This window comes from Phasianus colchicus, chromosome 21 (assembly GCF_987193195.1).
Source record: "Phasianus colchicus chromosome 21, bPhaCol1.hap1.1, whole genome shotgun sequence".
NCBI lineage: Eukaryota > Metazoa > Chordata > Aves > Galliformes > Phasianidae > Phasianus > Phasianus colchicus.
The window spans coordinates 8,575,001-8,591,501 of record NC_143456.1 but is presented as its reverse complement, the minus strand read 5'-3'; the positions used below and the strand labels follow the sequence as shown (position 1 = coordinate 8,591,501).

The 16,501-nt window shown below is 42.4% G+C and overlaps 1 protein-coding gene across 16 annotated transcripts in view; it reads left to right on the top strand.

The window, feature by feature from the left end:
* The window catches only part of BCAS3 (BCAS3 microtubule associated cell migration factor), a 304,411-nt gene that overhangs the window by 155,725 nt on the left and 132,185 nt on the right, over nt 1-16,501 (top strand). The window contains exon 24 of one of the 16 annotated variants that reach the window (XM_090122768.1): nt 3-16,501. This exon is cut by the window's right edge and continues 258 nt beyond it. The exons of the other annotated variants lie outside the window; for them this stretch is intronic. Coding sequence (XP_089978894.1) covers nt 3-55 — 53 coding nt within the window. The 3' untranslated portion in view covers nt 56-16,501. The remainder of the gene's footprint in view (nt 1-2) is intronic. 16 annotated transcript variants of the gene reach the window in all.

Here is a 16,501-nt window from a genome sequence, read left to right as displayed (position 1 = left end):
AGGAGTGAGAAGTCTGGATGGACACGTCAGCAGGCGCGCTGTGTGCGCTGGCTGAGCAGCTGTTCTATAGAAGGAGGCTGTGTTCAGACAGGGGTCATGGTGTTTTGTTTTGTTTTTCCAGTCATTCTTTTACCTTGAGTTGACGCAGAAAGCTTCTTGAAGGCTCTTCATACAGAACTGCTCGTTGTGCTCAGCTGAGTGCATCTTCTGCACGCGCTCTGTCCCAGGTGGATAAAAGGCTGCGCCGTGCTCAGTTTTATTTTAATAAATGGGTGGGTTCTCCAATGCTGCTGATGTGACACTGGATTATAGTTCCTAACGGAGTTGGAATCTGCCTGGAAAGGCAGTCAGTGTGCATGCAGAGCCCTGTGAAGCTGGGGGAAAGATGGTCCCTGACTTTGCGGGGCGTAAATCAGGCTGAGCAGTTCACATTGTGGTGTCACATGCTGTGGTATCACTGCATCTGGTGGAACGGCGTGACTGAATTATTCAAGCTCAGAGTGAATAATGCAATGATGAATTAAGTTGTATGCGTGTTAGTGTATGTTTTTATGTATACATATTGAATAGTTCATATTTTAAATGAGGGGAAAACACTGTAGTTTGCTAAGTCAGATCGCTGTTACAAGCTACTGGTCAAAGTGTAGACGTAAGTACAATGAATGGTTTTGCTATGTTTGTGAGAGGAGCAATTTCTTGCATTTTTATGTGACTGGTACTTGAGATACATTATTCCCAAGACATGAATGTGTAGACACAGATGTGAAAATCTCTTAACTTCCAGCCAAACTTTTCCAGATCTTATCACTATAATTTATTCTTTACTCTCTGTAGACTAGAAAAATGTCTTCTTTCACATAACTTTATACATTGGAGGAAAAGGAAAGTTCTCTCCTACCACATGCAAAGTGTTGAAGATAGGATACTGTTGGCTTTTACCGTGCTGACTTTTGTAGTCGCCTGTAAAAAGTCCAGAGCCTCAGAAGGGAAGTGAAAAACCAGAATTTACCTTTCCATGAAGAATAAAAGTTTCCATTGTTTCTGAGTTGCGTTGCTGAAAGTATAAATGCGCAGGAACAGATAATTTTTTGAAAGTATCCATTTGTACATGGGTGTGTGTGTGTGCATGGGGCAGCAATAAATTACGAATGAATTTGTTTGCTTTGTGTGGCGATTGTTTCATCCTTCTTAAAACTACTATTTATGTAACCTTTAACCAAGCGGAGAGTAGCCAAAGCATTGTCAAGAGTGAGGATTGTTTTTCTGGCTGGTGCTCATAACAACTCAGTTAGAGAGCTGAGCAGTTGTGTGGCACTGCCTGTGCTCGCGCTGTGCACTAACTGACCATGTTGAAATGAGGACAACTTGCCAGAGTTTTTCTTTTCTGCACGTGAAAGATCAAAATAGATGTGTGTCACATTAGCTGTCATTAGAATAGAGCTTGCGATAACTAAATAATAGGTTTAATGCTGACTCATTATCTTCAAAGATGTCGACACAGTTGCAAAAGAAGAACGTCGCAAATTGCCTTTTGAAACAGTGTAGACTGTCTGCATTAGCTGGGGTGTTTTTTTTTTCCCTTTAGCAAAAACCAAAGGACAACAGTCATTATACGATTCTGTACTTTAAGTATTTTCATAATCCAACATAAATTGGCCCACCCAAGGATTATGTCTGTCTTATAAGGATGTGTTTATATAGTCATTGGGTGAAAGATTGCAGAAGTTGAACCACTAGTTTTGAAAGCCGAGCCAGACCAGGAAAAATCAGGATACAATTTGGCACTTATGGAGACTAAATGATTTCCTTTTTAGCTGCTGATTTCTACTGGGAAATGTATCCTTGGACTGAAAATTGCATCCGGAAAAATGTTTATGTAGTGTTTTTCAAATGACTGATTATTCCTCTAACCTTTAACACGCACTGTGTGTGATTTTTGTTCCTTATTAACTCTTTCACAACCAAAGGAATGATTTCCTTCACTGTAAGTAAAATTAAGTGTATATTTCACATTGTGCAATATTTTAATGCTGTAATGACACAAAAGAAGACAAGCCAGGGATTTTATTGAGTCGGTGGCACTGGGAAATCCGGCTCATCTTCTCTGTCAGGCTTTCCTGGAAGACGTGTATCTCACACAGCAGCGAGGCAGACAGAGCACAATGGCATTTTATCCTGATTACTGCAGAGAAGGAGAACAGAAATGTTCTGAACATACCATTAGATGCAGTTTTCGGGTGGTTGGGGGAGATTTCCCCAGGGCTTGTGTCTGAAATAGGGGGAATGTGCTGCCAACTACTGGCTGTTACTTGCTGCTGAATGCTGTGAATTAATTCAGGGTGGGCTTGGGGTTTGTTTGGGGGGCTTACTGATTGGTGCAGCCTTAACAGAATGGGCAGTTTTCAGAGTAGCTCCACAGATAAATGCTGTTTGGAGTTAAATTGACTTCAGTGGTGTCTTCTTCACATAAGGGCCTGCCATAGCTCACTGTGATCCCTCTAGCTGGTATCCTTGCGTAGAGCATATTTATGTTTGGTTTTCTCCTGCATCCAGAACCTCAGTGATGCAGGATGTGAATCTGCTTGCTGGCTGTTGTAATCCTTGCTGGCTGGGTTCAGTGCAAGTGGCTGACCATGCTGCCCATAGCAGAGCAGGGAAGTTGCTGGTGACCTTGTGAAGCCACGTGTCATTAAAAGGCATTCCAGGCAATGATCATGGAGTGAATCCCATGCTAATAAATGAGCATGTCTGCAGTATTGTTTCGTTGTGGCCGAGCTGTCTGTATATCATGTGTTTTTCTATGTAAAAACATGCAGAATTTCAAGATAAATTGAACTAGTTTCTGTAAAAAATATCACCCAGCCCATCACAAGTAAGGTACTCAGTAAAAATCACTAGAGTGGAAATGGGGACCTAAGACAAGCATCGCAAAGATGGTCTTATAATGGCTGTTCCTGATGGTCTCATCTGAAAGGACAGGTTTGTATCCTGAGAGAGGAAGCAGAGTTGGAGAGAAATGAAATCCCAGTCCCTCAGATCACAGTGAGTTTGGGCAGAGATGTCTGCTTCTGCAGCCTCACCAGGCACCATGCCGATAGCACTGATGGTCACAGGGTGATTGGTGTCCTTCTGACATCAACTGGGGAGTAGGTGGTGAATAATAAAAGCTGGCATTCCTCGTGGCAGCAGTAGTCATCGTTCCTGCCCTGGTGAGGTTAAGGGGAATGCCTGGCAGCTGCCATTTTCTTTGACTTCTCCTGGCTCTTTTTGATTACTTCTTCTACAGCTTTGTTTTCATGTACATCAGGGAAGATCTGCATTTATAAGCAATCAGAGGATGCAGCCCTGCTTGCCTCAGATATCTTTTACCAGGAGCAGCAATTCCCAGGCAGTCCCTTTCATTTGAGGTAATAATGGTTTTAGGAAATACATAGAATGTATAACAGTCAAATGCCTTTTAACCACCTATTGATGGAGTGAAATTTGGCAGATGACGGGGCAACCTTTCGTTTTATTTCTGAAGCCTAAATAGCTTGACAGCTGTGCAAAGTCCCCTGAATTTACGAGAGCTGAATGTTGGGGTTTGGGGTTTTTTTCATGTGGAACCCAGCAGAGACTCTGACGGAAACTGTTGACCCTTCTTTGTGCTGTTTCTTTACTGTCTCGTCAAACATCTGGAAAACAGCATGTTTGCAGTCATTTCACAACATAATTCTGCATTTACATCATGTGTTATCTGGTAAAAGTTTTCTTGTTTTTTCAAGGAAAAAAAAAAAAAGAGGGAAAAGAAAAATCAGCAACTTGAAGGCTGCCGTAAGGTCAAGTGGTGATGGTGGATGCTGCCTGTACTGAACATATGTTTAACTCAGAAAAGCTAAGGCAGTTCCCAAAAATTTGGTAACCATTAGAGTACTTCCTAAGTCAGTTCCGGATGTCAGGCCCTAGGTGGAGGGGGATGGGGCCGTGCTGAGCGTTCTATGGCTTTCCACGAAAGGGATTTGGTCTGGCAGCTGATGCAGCCAAGGAGCAAATCACGCAAGGCAGAGCTAGACAGGAAACGCTTCTGAAAGTGCTGTTTTGAGAGAGGATCATGAGATCAGGCAAGAAGCTGTGAACTTTACATGCAACCAAGGGCAGATAGCATTGCACTAGCCACCTGAGGGCTTAGAAATAAGAAAGGAAATTAAAGGATCATTTAAGTGGAGTGGGACCAGACAACTTAAATGACAATTTTCATCTTTGAGAAAGGAACACTGAAGTATATTGAATTCTTTGAAGTAAAGTAGCACAGTTGAATATTTTTGTTACATTCCATGCTCTGATTTAGCAGCTCTTCTAATACAACTCATCTCTGACTTTACTGAACCACCTATTTATAGTACTAACAGATTGTTGGTCTCCCTGGACCGAATGCTGTGTGCTTCTTTTAACAATCTGAAGTTACTTAGGTAACTCCTATGTTAAAAACACGTTAATTAATAAGCATAGGTAGCAGATTTTTTATTGTTACTTTGATTAACGTGAAGTAGTAAATGTTTTTAGGTTGCTCACAGTAACCCCTTTAAATGTAAGAGACTTGGTTGTGAGCCTAGAATCACTTAGAAGTTCATGACGAGTTAATGGCAAAGGTTATATCTCTTGCCTTGCCATCCATTTGGGATTCAGCCCACTCAGGATTAAACCTTAGTGTCAAAGCTGCTCTGTACCTGTGGTTCTCTGCTGCTTTTGGAAAGGCTCAGCAGGGAGGAGTCAGAGCAGTGTGGTTCCTGCTGCTCTGGGTCCTGAGGAAGCCAGCCAGTACCTGGCAGAGCCCGTGTCTGACGGGGCCCTTGGAAAGCAGTGAAGCATACTAATGCTAATGCATGTGGTCATTATCCTTCCTTAATTTAAATCAGAGTTAAACCTAGAATCCCTAACCACCTTAAAATGCTGTCTCTGTGAGATACAGAAATAGAGATGCTATGGCTGTACCCCACCGCAGGAATACCGAAGAGTGAGGCGCGCACAGGCAGAGCTCAAAGGTTTGGCCTTGTAGCATTAGCAGGTGCCCTTCTTCTCCTCCCAGTTAAAACTGAAGACAATTTATATAGTCGAAAACATCAAGAAAATTAGTAAACAACAGCAGATCTGTTTGGTTGGTTCAGGGTTGTGGAAGGATTTAAGGCTCAGCTTGGGGAGGCTGGTCGCTGGGTGGATGTGATTGCTGGATGCAGCCGAGCTGGGAAGTAGGCGCGGTGCGAGATTCTTTTTCTGTGATCTTTCCTTCTATGGCCATAATCGTTTATCTACACGGGCCAGGTTTCCAGGTACCATAGAGATGACTCTTAACAAGGAAAAAATTGTGGATGGCTGCAATTGTGGTTTTGGAAAAGCTTGCTCTGGGATTTTTGTTTAACAGCTATTGGATACGAGGATGCTTAGTTTGCTAATTTGGATGCCAATACTTAGTATGGTTTTACAGCTCTCAGTTATTTCATAGTGGTGCTGGCATTCAAACTACTTGGGAAAAAGCAGAAAGGTTTTGGGTGTGCATTCAGGATTTTTTCTGTGATGTCTTTGGCAAGCATGGATGTGTTCTTGGGATTTTGTACAATTTTAAGGAATAATAATGACTATTGAAATACTAATTGTTTCTATAGTTGGAACCTCAGGCAGTAGTTTGAAAGAGATCAGATGCAGGTTGAACACCGTGAGTGAGGATAACGTGTGCTGATATTTTCCTTTTAAAATGGCAACTGTTTAAGAGTTCTGTTTGTAAATAACCTTTAAAAACAAAAGAATAAAAAAGGAAGTGTCCTGGGAATAAGTCATGCTCCAGTGATTTCTCTTTCCACATTTTATTATACATGGATCTTCCTCTCCAAAAATTGTAGGTCTGCAGCACGAGGTGTCCATTACTGAGTTTTTTTTCCTTGGGCTCTTTCTAGTAGGAAGTAGAAGTGAAATTCACTGTATTAGCTGAACCAAGCACAAAGGTGGTAGCACATTTCCTCTTTATCAATAACCCTTCATAAGCGAGAACCATCTGTGCGCAGGAGGCTTTTAAATGATTGCTCTGAATGCAAGTCCCGCAAAGCCTAGAAGGTAGTGATGGTTCACTGCCTTGCTGTTTTTATGTAGGCCGTTCTTCCTTGAGGCCACTGAGCCCTCAGGTTTCTCCAAGCCTTTAGTGGTCTGCACTTCGCTGTTATTCTTTCCCTGAGAGTGCTGATTAGTGACTTGCGGTATGGATGCTGATTTATCGCAGCCCAGAGTTGCCCCTTGGGGGCTGAGCAGAAACACTCATGAAGGAGCCCTGATTAAAAAGAGTGGTAATGAAGACAAATGTTTCAGAGGGAGTCAAGAGCAAACCAGGCCTTGGCATTCCCACTGTTCCTCTGAGCTTTTGGAGAGGAGGTAACAGTGGCCAAAGGAAATATTTCCCCCTTGTTGTTTATTTCTCATGGCACTGGAAAAATTTTTCTTTTCCTCCTGGGTGTTCTAACTCTCACTTGTTAACTGCTTTTCATGCAGGGTTGCAATTAACCCTTGGCAGATACTTACCATGTTCCCTTTATATTCACTCTATACATAAAGAAGTTTTTATGTTTTGACCTGTTAACCATTTTAAGATTCTTTAAACTTGACAGTTTCATCTAATTTCTCACATCATTAAATTGTACTTTATTTTCCAACAGTCCATTCACATGAGGTTTGGTGTTTGTTTGATATCTTTAATCATCTTTTTTTCCCCAACTACCTTCTTTAATAAGGAAAAGGAATGACAACAAGTAATGCTTACAGGCAAGTTTTAAATCAGAGAGAGGTCAGAAAGTTCCTATCTAGCGTTGGGTGCGTAACTCAGGCCAGATTTCAAACACATATTGGTAGGTGCTGGAAGGTGCAGTGTTTCTGCTAGGTAGAAATTCAAAACAAAAATCAGCATAATGCTTTTACCCTCTTTTGGGTTTGGGGTGTTCTCGTTGTCTTTTTAATTCTGTGGGATTTTTCATTTTCAGAGATCAGCACGGGTTGTAATTGGTGTGCGAACTGAAAAGCTGAGTGCTTAGAAAAACATTCCATGGCTTTATGGGCTCTTGCACTGTGCACACAGGAATTAGGTAGGTCTGTTACAGTCCATCCTAATCTCCTGCCGTTGTGTCAGGTTTGTGCTTGTATGAAGGGTACCCTTCCACCAAGGGAGGGTTTATCAGAGAAATGCAGTGCTGTCATGCCCGGGGAGGCTGTGCTGTCTGCTCTCCATCCAGCTGAGGTGCAGGAGGAGGTTCTTGAATAGGGTGACAGGGAAATTTGGGCTGGAAGGGCTCCTAGGTGTGTGAGCCCTGCTGGGAGCATCAGCTGTGCAGTCACACTGGGCTCTGAATGGCATATGAATGGTGCTTTGCATTCAACAAGAGTTTCAGAGTACTTTCCAAACATTAATGAGCTCTCATGCAAAATTTTATCTCGCTCTTTGCCTTAGAATAGTGTTTGAAGCTATCCTGCAGAAGGTCCCTTTCTCCTTCTAAACTACTGTGGCAAAGAAATAGTTCATCCAGGGAACGAGGAGGGAGAAGGGCTTTCCCTGATTGACTGGCCTTGGTCATGATGCACCTAAAGGTCAGAGATTGTTTTGAGAAAGTATTTTAAAGGATAGGTCTGTGTTTTCTCTCTGTCTGAGAATCTACTTAGAACTTCCATGGTAGTTCTTGTCGTGTTAAATAAACTTACTGTACAAAGGCATCTACAGCTACTGTTCAGTTTCATACTTCCAGAATGTTAGAATTTTTCTGCACTAGGTCTGAAAAATAAAAGAAGATTCTTTAATATCGTTTTTGTGGAACTTCTTTGTTTTATGTGGTAATGACAGAGGATGAAAAAACTCCAGGACAGGTGAAAGATCCTGTGTGATCTGCTGCAAACTTAACTGAATTGCTCCACAGTTGTGTGGAATTCAGGAAGTGCTGGTTGTGTGTCTGAAGGAAAAGTCGTGTGAGTCCTTTGACACTGACAGTTGTTGAGTGTAAATAGGAGCTGTTTGTAGTGAGCAGTGCCTGGAACATTGAAGGTTCCCAGCAGCTGGTGTACACTTGATGGCACCAGCCTTCGTCTGTGAGCCATTGCACTATTCCGAATTTTGGAAATTTTTGTTTCTAATTCTGATTAACTTGTGGGTGTTGTAGAGCTAGTTTGGGGCTGGCATTGCTGCACTAGTCAGACTGCATCACCATCAGCTGCCCACTAATTATCAGGAAATTTATAGCTGCATTAGGTAAATGTCACTTCACTGCAGTGGCCTGGAATAAGAGTGTTTTCTGCTCTGAATTAGCACCATCGGCACGTCTCACTGAGAGTCTATCCAAGCAAGCTAAGGGCTTTATTTATGCACAAGCATATTAGGGTTTTAAGAAAGGGTAGCTGAAAGATGTTGCATTGCTTTTTTTGAAACGCTCCATCACAAATGTGTATTAATTTATTCATTATGCATAATCACATGTAAAGTGTTTAAAACTAATTTGCTAATTTGAGAATGACAAGATCTGCATTCAGCAAAGTAACATACTTGCTGTGCAAGAAGTCTTCAGAAAGATAATACAGAACAGTGATTATTTGGTCCACTTTCCTGCTGGTAAAACTCTTTGTTGGGTGATATAACACTGCTGGAAATACAAGCAAGTGTTCTCAGAAGTTGTGGAATTAATAACTCTGGGATTGCTGTCTGTGCACCCATCAGTCCAACAGCAGGCTTTGACTCAGGCTTTGGGCAAATCATTACCAAGATATGGAGGTGTGGATGCAGGATCTCAGTTATCTGTCCAGTGCACCATTTTCTCTTTTGAAAAAGCTGAAGGATTTTCTAAACCCCTAATTTCTAGAGATCTATAAAGAGAATCTTTGGCCTTTTACTTCTGTTGTCACTTGCTTGCACCTTTATAGTAATAAAATGCAAATGGATGGAATTGGCTTAAGGTATCTTTCCAAAACACTTCCTTATTTATGTCTCTTTTCACAGAGAATGCTTGCCTGGAACTTTCTTTTCTTGCTTTCTAAGATTACTTTTATCCACTGAGCCACGAAGCATTTTCTCAATGTTTGGGTGTTACCTATGCAGCAACTTACTGCACACTGCTATTGCGTACAGATTCACTGCAGTTGGTTACAAAGTTGGAGAGATTTAAAGGAAGTCGCTGTCCAGTATTGAGCGCTTGGCATCCCTTCTAGTTTTGTTCTTGCTGCTTTTACAGTTCAAAGTGATAGAGATGAGACAAAGCTCACATACTGCATTCAGCAGGCCTTTCTTCTACGTTAGTGACACAGGCATGGCACAGGCCAACCGAACCACTTACTTCAAAAGGATCTTTTTATTAGATAAGAGCAGATACTTACACATCGTAGTGAGAGGAATATAATTTTTACAAAAGACAATTCTGCCTGAAGCTCTATTTCAAGATTGTATTGGAGTTGCTTCCCTTTGTTCTTCATAAAATGCAAAACCCCGCGACCTCCCTTCTGCCATGGCTCCCAGCTCCAGCATGCAGTGAAGAAATGAAATTCTGGGAGTCAGTTTGGTCTGAAACAGGAGCAGCAGGCTCTGATCTGTGTGGGTGCTGGGCTGGGTGAGCTGCAGCAAATGGCACAGCCGTGTGTGTGTGTGTGTGTGTGTGTGTGTGTGTGTGTGCAGCAGGGCCTCGTCTGCGAGAGTGAATTAATCAACAGCCAGCCTGCTCCTGCATGAAACTTTTATACTGCTGCTTTTCTATAAGAAATGACCTGATACAATTAGGTACATTACAGTAGTATGAATTTATAATAAATATAAATATAATGTGGCATTTGTATATTACGTGATTTAAAGTATCCTTATGTTGTAATTTGGAAGTATGATGACGAATGCTGACTGGGTAAAAGATGCTTTTCCCTCTAAATTTAATCTGATTCTTCACCTAGTAGATGTATTTATTATTGGTTTGATCCAAGCAGAATGGACTGAATTCCTTGTGCAAGACAAAAGCATTTCTGATGATAGTGACTTGTTGCTGGCTTTTAACATGTTTTGTAGAGCTCTGCTGAGTATTAAGGAGAACACTTTCTAATATTTTATCCAATGGGCCGAGAACATACATAATTTTGAGCAGTTTTACTGACAGTTGCATTTTTATGGGCATTATGGAAGTGAATGATGATTTTCACATCCTCTGGAGGCCGGCCTTTGGTTGCACAGAGCCCCTGTTGCCATTGCATTCCTGATGGAAGTGCAACCTCAGAACTTGTGCTGAGCAGAGCGGAGCTGGCAGCCGACCTGTGTCCTACGTCAGCTGTGCTGGGGCTGCTCCTTGCCCCTCATCCCACTCACCCATGTCACTCCTAGGTGTGAGCTGCAGCATTTCCTTCCCCCCCAGCTCTTAAATCCTCACTGACTGCCTTGGCACAGCGCAAGACGCAGAGTACTTGGTGGGGTGAAGCTGTGTGCTCTGCCGAGGTGGCCGAAGCCTGCTGCTGCTGGAGCAGACCTGGTTCCACGCAGCAGTTTGCTGAATGCAAATAATTAATGTTAATCCAACCTCATTGTTCTTGGGTCAAACAGAAAAAGCAAAAGCCATTATGGTGACAGTGTGGTAGATCAGGGTTGTTTGACCCAAGCGTGAGGTTGGCTGGTGCCTGGGCTGTCATGCAGTCTGTGCTTGTCCCTCCCATTTGGAGCAGGCGTTCCAACCGAGTTCAGCTCTCTCTGTGAGGTGAGGACTTTTGTCCTTATTTGTTGTTATGCAATATTGTGCTGCTTTCAGTGAAGGAAAGGGAAAAAAATTGTCCGCCAATATGACTGTGATTTTTGGATGATTTATTCTGTTCTTCTTCTGAATAACCTAACTTTGACATTATTTGTGAACTCCAAGCCTTGCTTGCGTTGTTCTTGCTAGTAGAAAACATTGCAAGGATGTAGTAGGTAATTGAACCCAGATGCACCGAGGGCTGCTCAGCCAGACTGTTATTTTAGCCTACACTAGTAGGTTTTTTAATACGAGTTTGACCTTACTTTGAAACATTCTCAAAATACCATTCTTTAATATCAATTTATATACTCCTGCTTTAAGATGGGGTAGAGTCACTTGAAAAAGTAATGAAACACTTTCTACCTGTTAATATAGGAGATACAGAGAGAGTTTTGGAGTTAATTTATGTATCTAAGGAGCAAGTTTTACACGCTGCCTCTCTAATTGGAGCACTACTGTGTCTGTAGCAGGGAAAGGCTGTTGGTCAGTCTGAGCCGTGCCAGGTTTGTTGCCCACTCTGCCATGGGAGGGCCTTAGGTGCACAGTGCTACAGAGCTTTACCAAGAGGCCATCCCAGTAAGTCATTAAACAGAGTTTAATAACCGTGGTACATATTCATCTTAATTATTTTTAATGGGAGGTAAATGTTTAGTGTATGTGTTCTGAGAGGTTAAGCTGCCTTAGTTAAACAGCTTAGAAATACATTCCTGATTTTCCCCCCAGAAGAGTCTTGCTTCCAGAATGGCGGTTTGGTTCTGACATACATGTAATGTACTTTCCATATCCAAACTGTATTTTTCTAAGGGAGGAGCTGTGAGCAGCAGTGCAGAGCGGAGCCGTAGTTCCCTCTTCAATACAGGCTTTGTCAGCCACTGAGCACAAAAACCTTGGGTATAATTAAATTTCCTATGAAGATAGCATACTTTTTCTGCTTAAACAGAACTGGTTTTCATTCATTATTGCTCTGGTCAGGTGGAACCGGGGTTGTTACCTTTATAACTTGGCTGCCTAGTTGTTCTTTGAGAAGTGATGGCAGCAACTTGCTGTGGTTGTGCATCAGCAGCTGGAGGTGAAGCAATAAAGAAATAAGGTTTTGGGGTAGATCTTGAAGATGAATTCTTACATTGATTAATCTTCTCAATTTCACTCCAGCGTAGTGATTAATTCCTGTAGCTGCTGGTTGTGAAGCAGAATGGATGTTTGCACGATATATACTGAATTCCTGCCCACGTCCTGCTGCCCAGCTGGGCGCTGCCATCAGCTTCACACCGGGTTCCTCAGCTCCGTGTCAGCGCGGGGCTGCGAGCGGCTGCTGGTGGCAAACTGCTCCCAACCTGGTTGGCTTTGGGCAGCGCAGCTTAAAATATAGAAGGTGAGAAATTAAAAATGATTTGGCGTTTTTCTTTCTGTTCTCTTATCAGAAATGTTCATTCAGACTATAACAACTGTTAGAACAAGATAACAACTTCAGGCCAGCTGTCAAATGTTTACCATTATCAAACCTCTCCCTAGGGGAAGATGCGACTTTGGCTCGCCTCACCGGCAGTAATTTAATTTTTCCTTCGTTCTGACTCGGAAATGGCAGCATTTTTCAAAGCTTCCTCCCACTGATGGCTGAAATTTTCCTTGTGAAATGATTTCCACCAGTCTTGAATCTTTCTTGCTTCTGCCGTCTTCACCTTTACTGATGGTTCTGCAACTCATCACCAGCTATGCAAACTGACAGTTCACATCCTGGGGCAGCAGCCGGGTCTGGCCTGCAGAAAGGAGCAGCCTGACCAAATTTACGCTCACAAGATCTCTTAATTCACAAAAGCATTTGCTCTAGTTCCTGTTCTCTGCTGCAGGGTCTTTTGGGGGGGGCGAGCAGGAGAGCGTTCGGAGGGGAGAGAGGCACTCTTCACACTCTGCTGAGTACACAGGCTTTGAGATGAAAAACAGACGGAAAGAGACATTTCCAGCCATCTTGCTGATCTATGCAGGGGTTCACTGAACTGTGCAACATAGCACCAGACCCATGTATCATTTAATGTGCTAATTTCTTCTTTCTTTCTTTTTTTTTTTTTTGACTGAAGGAGTTTTTCACATTGTCAACAAGCACATTAAAATTAAAAGTGGAAGCAGTTAAAAGAACCTAAAATGTAAATTCAGTACTCACCGGTTACCCCCTCCTTTGACATCCAGAGCTATGGAGAGATCTGCTTAGTTTTGAAAAGCCTCTGACAAATGAGAATAGTCAGAATAAGTTTTCTGTTTGGTCTGAACTGCACGTAACATCACGAGTTTTTTTTTCTCCCTCACAAGCTGAAACACATGCCATATGCTTGCCCAAATGCTTTCCCTTCTTGCACTTCAAGACAGATACCAAACTTTTGTTACATTCTTTTCGCAGGGAAATATTTTGTTCCTTCTCCCCTGCAGCCACCCAGGGCAGTCAGCAGCTGAGCAAAGTGATGCTTCCCCGAGGTCCGGCTGCAGCACGGCCACTGTGTGCATGCTCTGTAGCAAAAGGTCATTGCTACACTTCGGGTATCGTTGGCTCTCTATTGGAAGCTTTTCCTAAGAATAACCCATTTTACATTTCTGTGATTACTTTGGAGAAAAAATGTGTGCTAACACCAGAATGGAAATCGGGGGGAGGACATTCCGTGTAATTCGATCGCGCTCCTGTAGCGTTTGCTCAGTACTTTCCTATCATTAGCTATCCAGTTGCTTGAGGAGCAGCTGCGCGGTCTGGTAAATTAATACACGTTGTAGTCAGAAGTTTAGACAGAAGGAAAAGTTAACCGAGCTTGTGCTAACCCAGAATAGCAGCTAGAGAGATCGGGATCTCATTGAAGGTGGAGGATTTGTAGCTTTTTTCACGTGTGAAGTTGTCCCCTCTCAGTAAAAATGGAGTTGCACAAAGTGGATGTACTTCTAATGGCATCTTCTGTCTTCAGCATGCATTCTGCCTGCATATTGTTCTCTGAGCCTTTAGGGGTATTGAGAAATACGTGGGAGATCTGCAGGGAGGGGTGGGACGTGTCAGGTGGAGGATCCAGCAGGCGTTTCTGAAGGAGTGCTGGAGCCATAGCAGTGTGAGGTGACAGCGCGGGCCTCGAGGAGCAGCGCTGAGCAGTCGGGATATTTGTCATCTTAATAAACGGGCAAAACAGAAAAACAAACATGGATCTTATCAGTCTGCATTTTTGTTTGGGATGAAAGTGTTTGAAGAAAAATCCGTAAAGGAATCCATGGTAGCTCAAGGAGGTTAAACACAACAGTTGTTTCCTTTGAAGTGTATGACCACGAGGTTAATTGCCAAAACTGCTTGTGGAAAAGGTGGTAACAATTTAACAAGACTGTACAACTGCAGGACTCAGATGAGTATCAGGTGTTTGCAAATGGATTTTTTGTTGGTTTTTTTTTGTTGTTGGTCTTCTTTTTTCTCTCTTTTTTTTTTTTTTTGCCAACAGGAAAAGGGGAGGGAAAAAAAAAAAACCAGAATGAGAAACAGGGGCCGGAGCGGGAGAAGAAAAGCCCGATTAAACAGCCAATAATTCGTTGTTTGCTTTGCCAATGAGGCTGTAATTGGCCGGGAGGTTAATGGCAGCCTGTGGATTGGCGGCCGGGATCGCTTGCTGCCGCTCGCTCTGTGCTGTTAGGCAGGAGCCTGCAATTACCAGGGCCTGCACAGCTCTTCTTCAGCCTCACGACGACTGATTTATTAATCCCAGTAAGACTGCTGGGAGAAGTTTACAGTTCAAGGCACGGTTTTTGTATTTCTGCTGCTTGCAGTCAAGTTTACTCCAGGGTTTGCTTCCCAGCTTGGGATCGTTTGGTTCATTTGTCCCTTTCTGAAACTGCCATGTTTCTAAATCTTTCTTAATTTAGTGAGAACAAAGTTTTTAAACTCAGAATTCCCCAGATCCCTCCGGAAACCCCGATAGGTCAATTCAGTATTATAATTGGAAAGCTGAAATCCTTTATCATTTACTCTGGGCAAAGAGAGACTCGGAAGTGTGATATACAGGGAGCTAGAAGAGATTGTTTCGATAGACCTTATTTTGTGTAATATTACTGGGGTGCTTTAATTCAGTTTTGACATTCCCAGTTCAGTAGTGTGATGTTGTGTTTTTTTTTCCATTTTGTATCTGCAGCAATTTGTGGAACTTGGAAAACATGGACAAAGTACAGCTTTTTCAAGCTTTCTATTTCTTGTAAACAAAGAGTTGGCAACTCCTGAGGGCAGTGAGATGAGGGAGTCTTTAAATAGTTAACTGCGCTCTTTTGAACCTCAAAGAAAGTTTGGTTTTGACAGAAAGATTGGTCACCAGCCACTAATCCCCACACACAGATTTTTCTCTGTCAGATAACTTTAATGAACTTCAAGTTGTTGTTAACAGCAATCCAAATGATATTTTTAGGGCTTGATGTTTAACTGAACAACCAGCAGAACTCTGAAACCTTTCTCCCACAGCGTAGTTTACTTGCTCATCTGTAAAGCCAGAGCGGCAGCCTGGATCCTAACTGTAATGCACACTGTCAGTTTTCTGTCTAGTTTTGCTGTTTTCATGTTGTGTATATAAAGCAAAGCTTCTTCTGGGAAAATCCCTGCTTTACAGCAGGCCGAGCTCTGTGCTCCAGCTGGAGAATCGCGGCGTGTTGCTGGCCACTATTCACAGCAGTCAGGAAATGTTGTGCGCTAATGTATGTGATGTAATTCAAAAGATCACATCTCTCTGGTCTGTTAGAAAACCATGAATTTGGATCCCGATGGAATCACCCAAACAGTGACACTTTGAAGTGCATTACTTAACCTGTCATTTGCTTTTTATAAACAGAAAGTTCATTAAATCGCGAAGTCAGGCCTCTCTAGGAGGTGGTTACAACCAAAGAGCAAGCTGTTTGGAAACCTCTGGTTTCTTCCTTTGCTGTGGGATCCGACTGAGAAAAAGGACTAAATTGGCTGCTGAACACGTATAAACCTGCTGTGAAGTTATATCAGTTGTAAGCCATTCACATTTTCATGGCCAGAGTATGGCCCTGACACTGTTCTGTGCTGGTGACCTTCTGCAGGTGGCAGAATCCCCGCTTCCAGCCCTCCCAAAGGTACCTGCTTTCATGCTTTGTATCAGATGCCGTGTTTGCTTAACACCCTTGCAATAAAATGAACATAATTCACAGTTCATAGAGCAAAAGAAATCATTTTACAAGTGTTACATCTCTTAAGCATTAATTTAGACTCTGCACATCAAGACACTGGCATGTTGAGAAAATATGAACCTTAATATAAACCATCTTTTTTTTTTTTTTTCCAACTCCCAGTCTCCAGAGGCATCCAGCAGGTCAGTGTCACTCAGCAGCACTCTGGATGCTCATAAAGCTTCACCTTGTCGGGATGCCAAGGAGTCTCAGCTAGAGTGGAAGTGAGAGGTGTCATTCAGTACTGAGATTATATATTTTTCCTTACAGGAACACCTTCTCACTAAAACACATGGGGAAAATATTCTTCCACATTGTTCCTCTATTAAAAAAAAAAAAAAAAAGTAAGAAAAATGGAAGAGAAAAAAGGCTTTGCGATCTGCATATGCAAATCTTGCCATGTTCCTCCAAGACGAGAGGAAACTCTAACTCTCAATAGGTATTTATTTTCTAAATTGGCGACAGACATGCAAGCGAGAATGTTCAAATGACTTCAGCTCTCTTTCTGCCTTCATTATGTCAGGCTAGCAGATCACATATGGCATTATGGAAATCAGTAAATG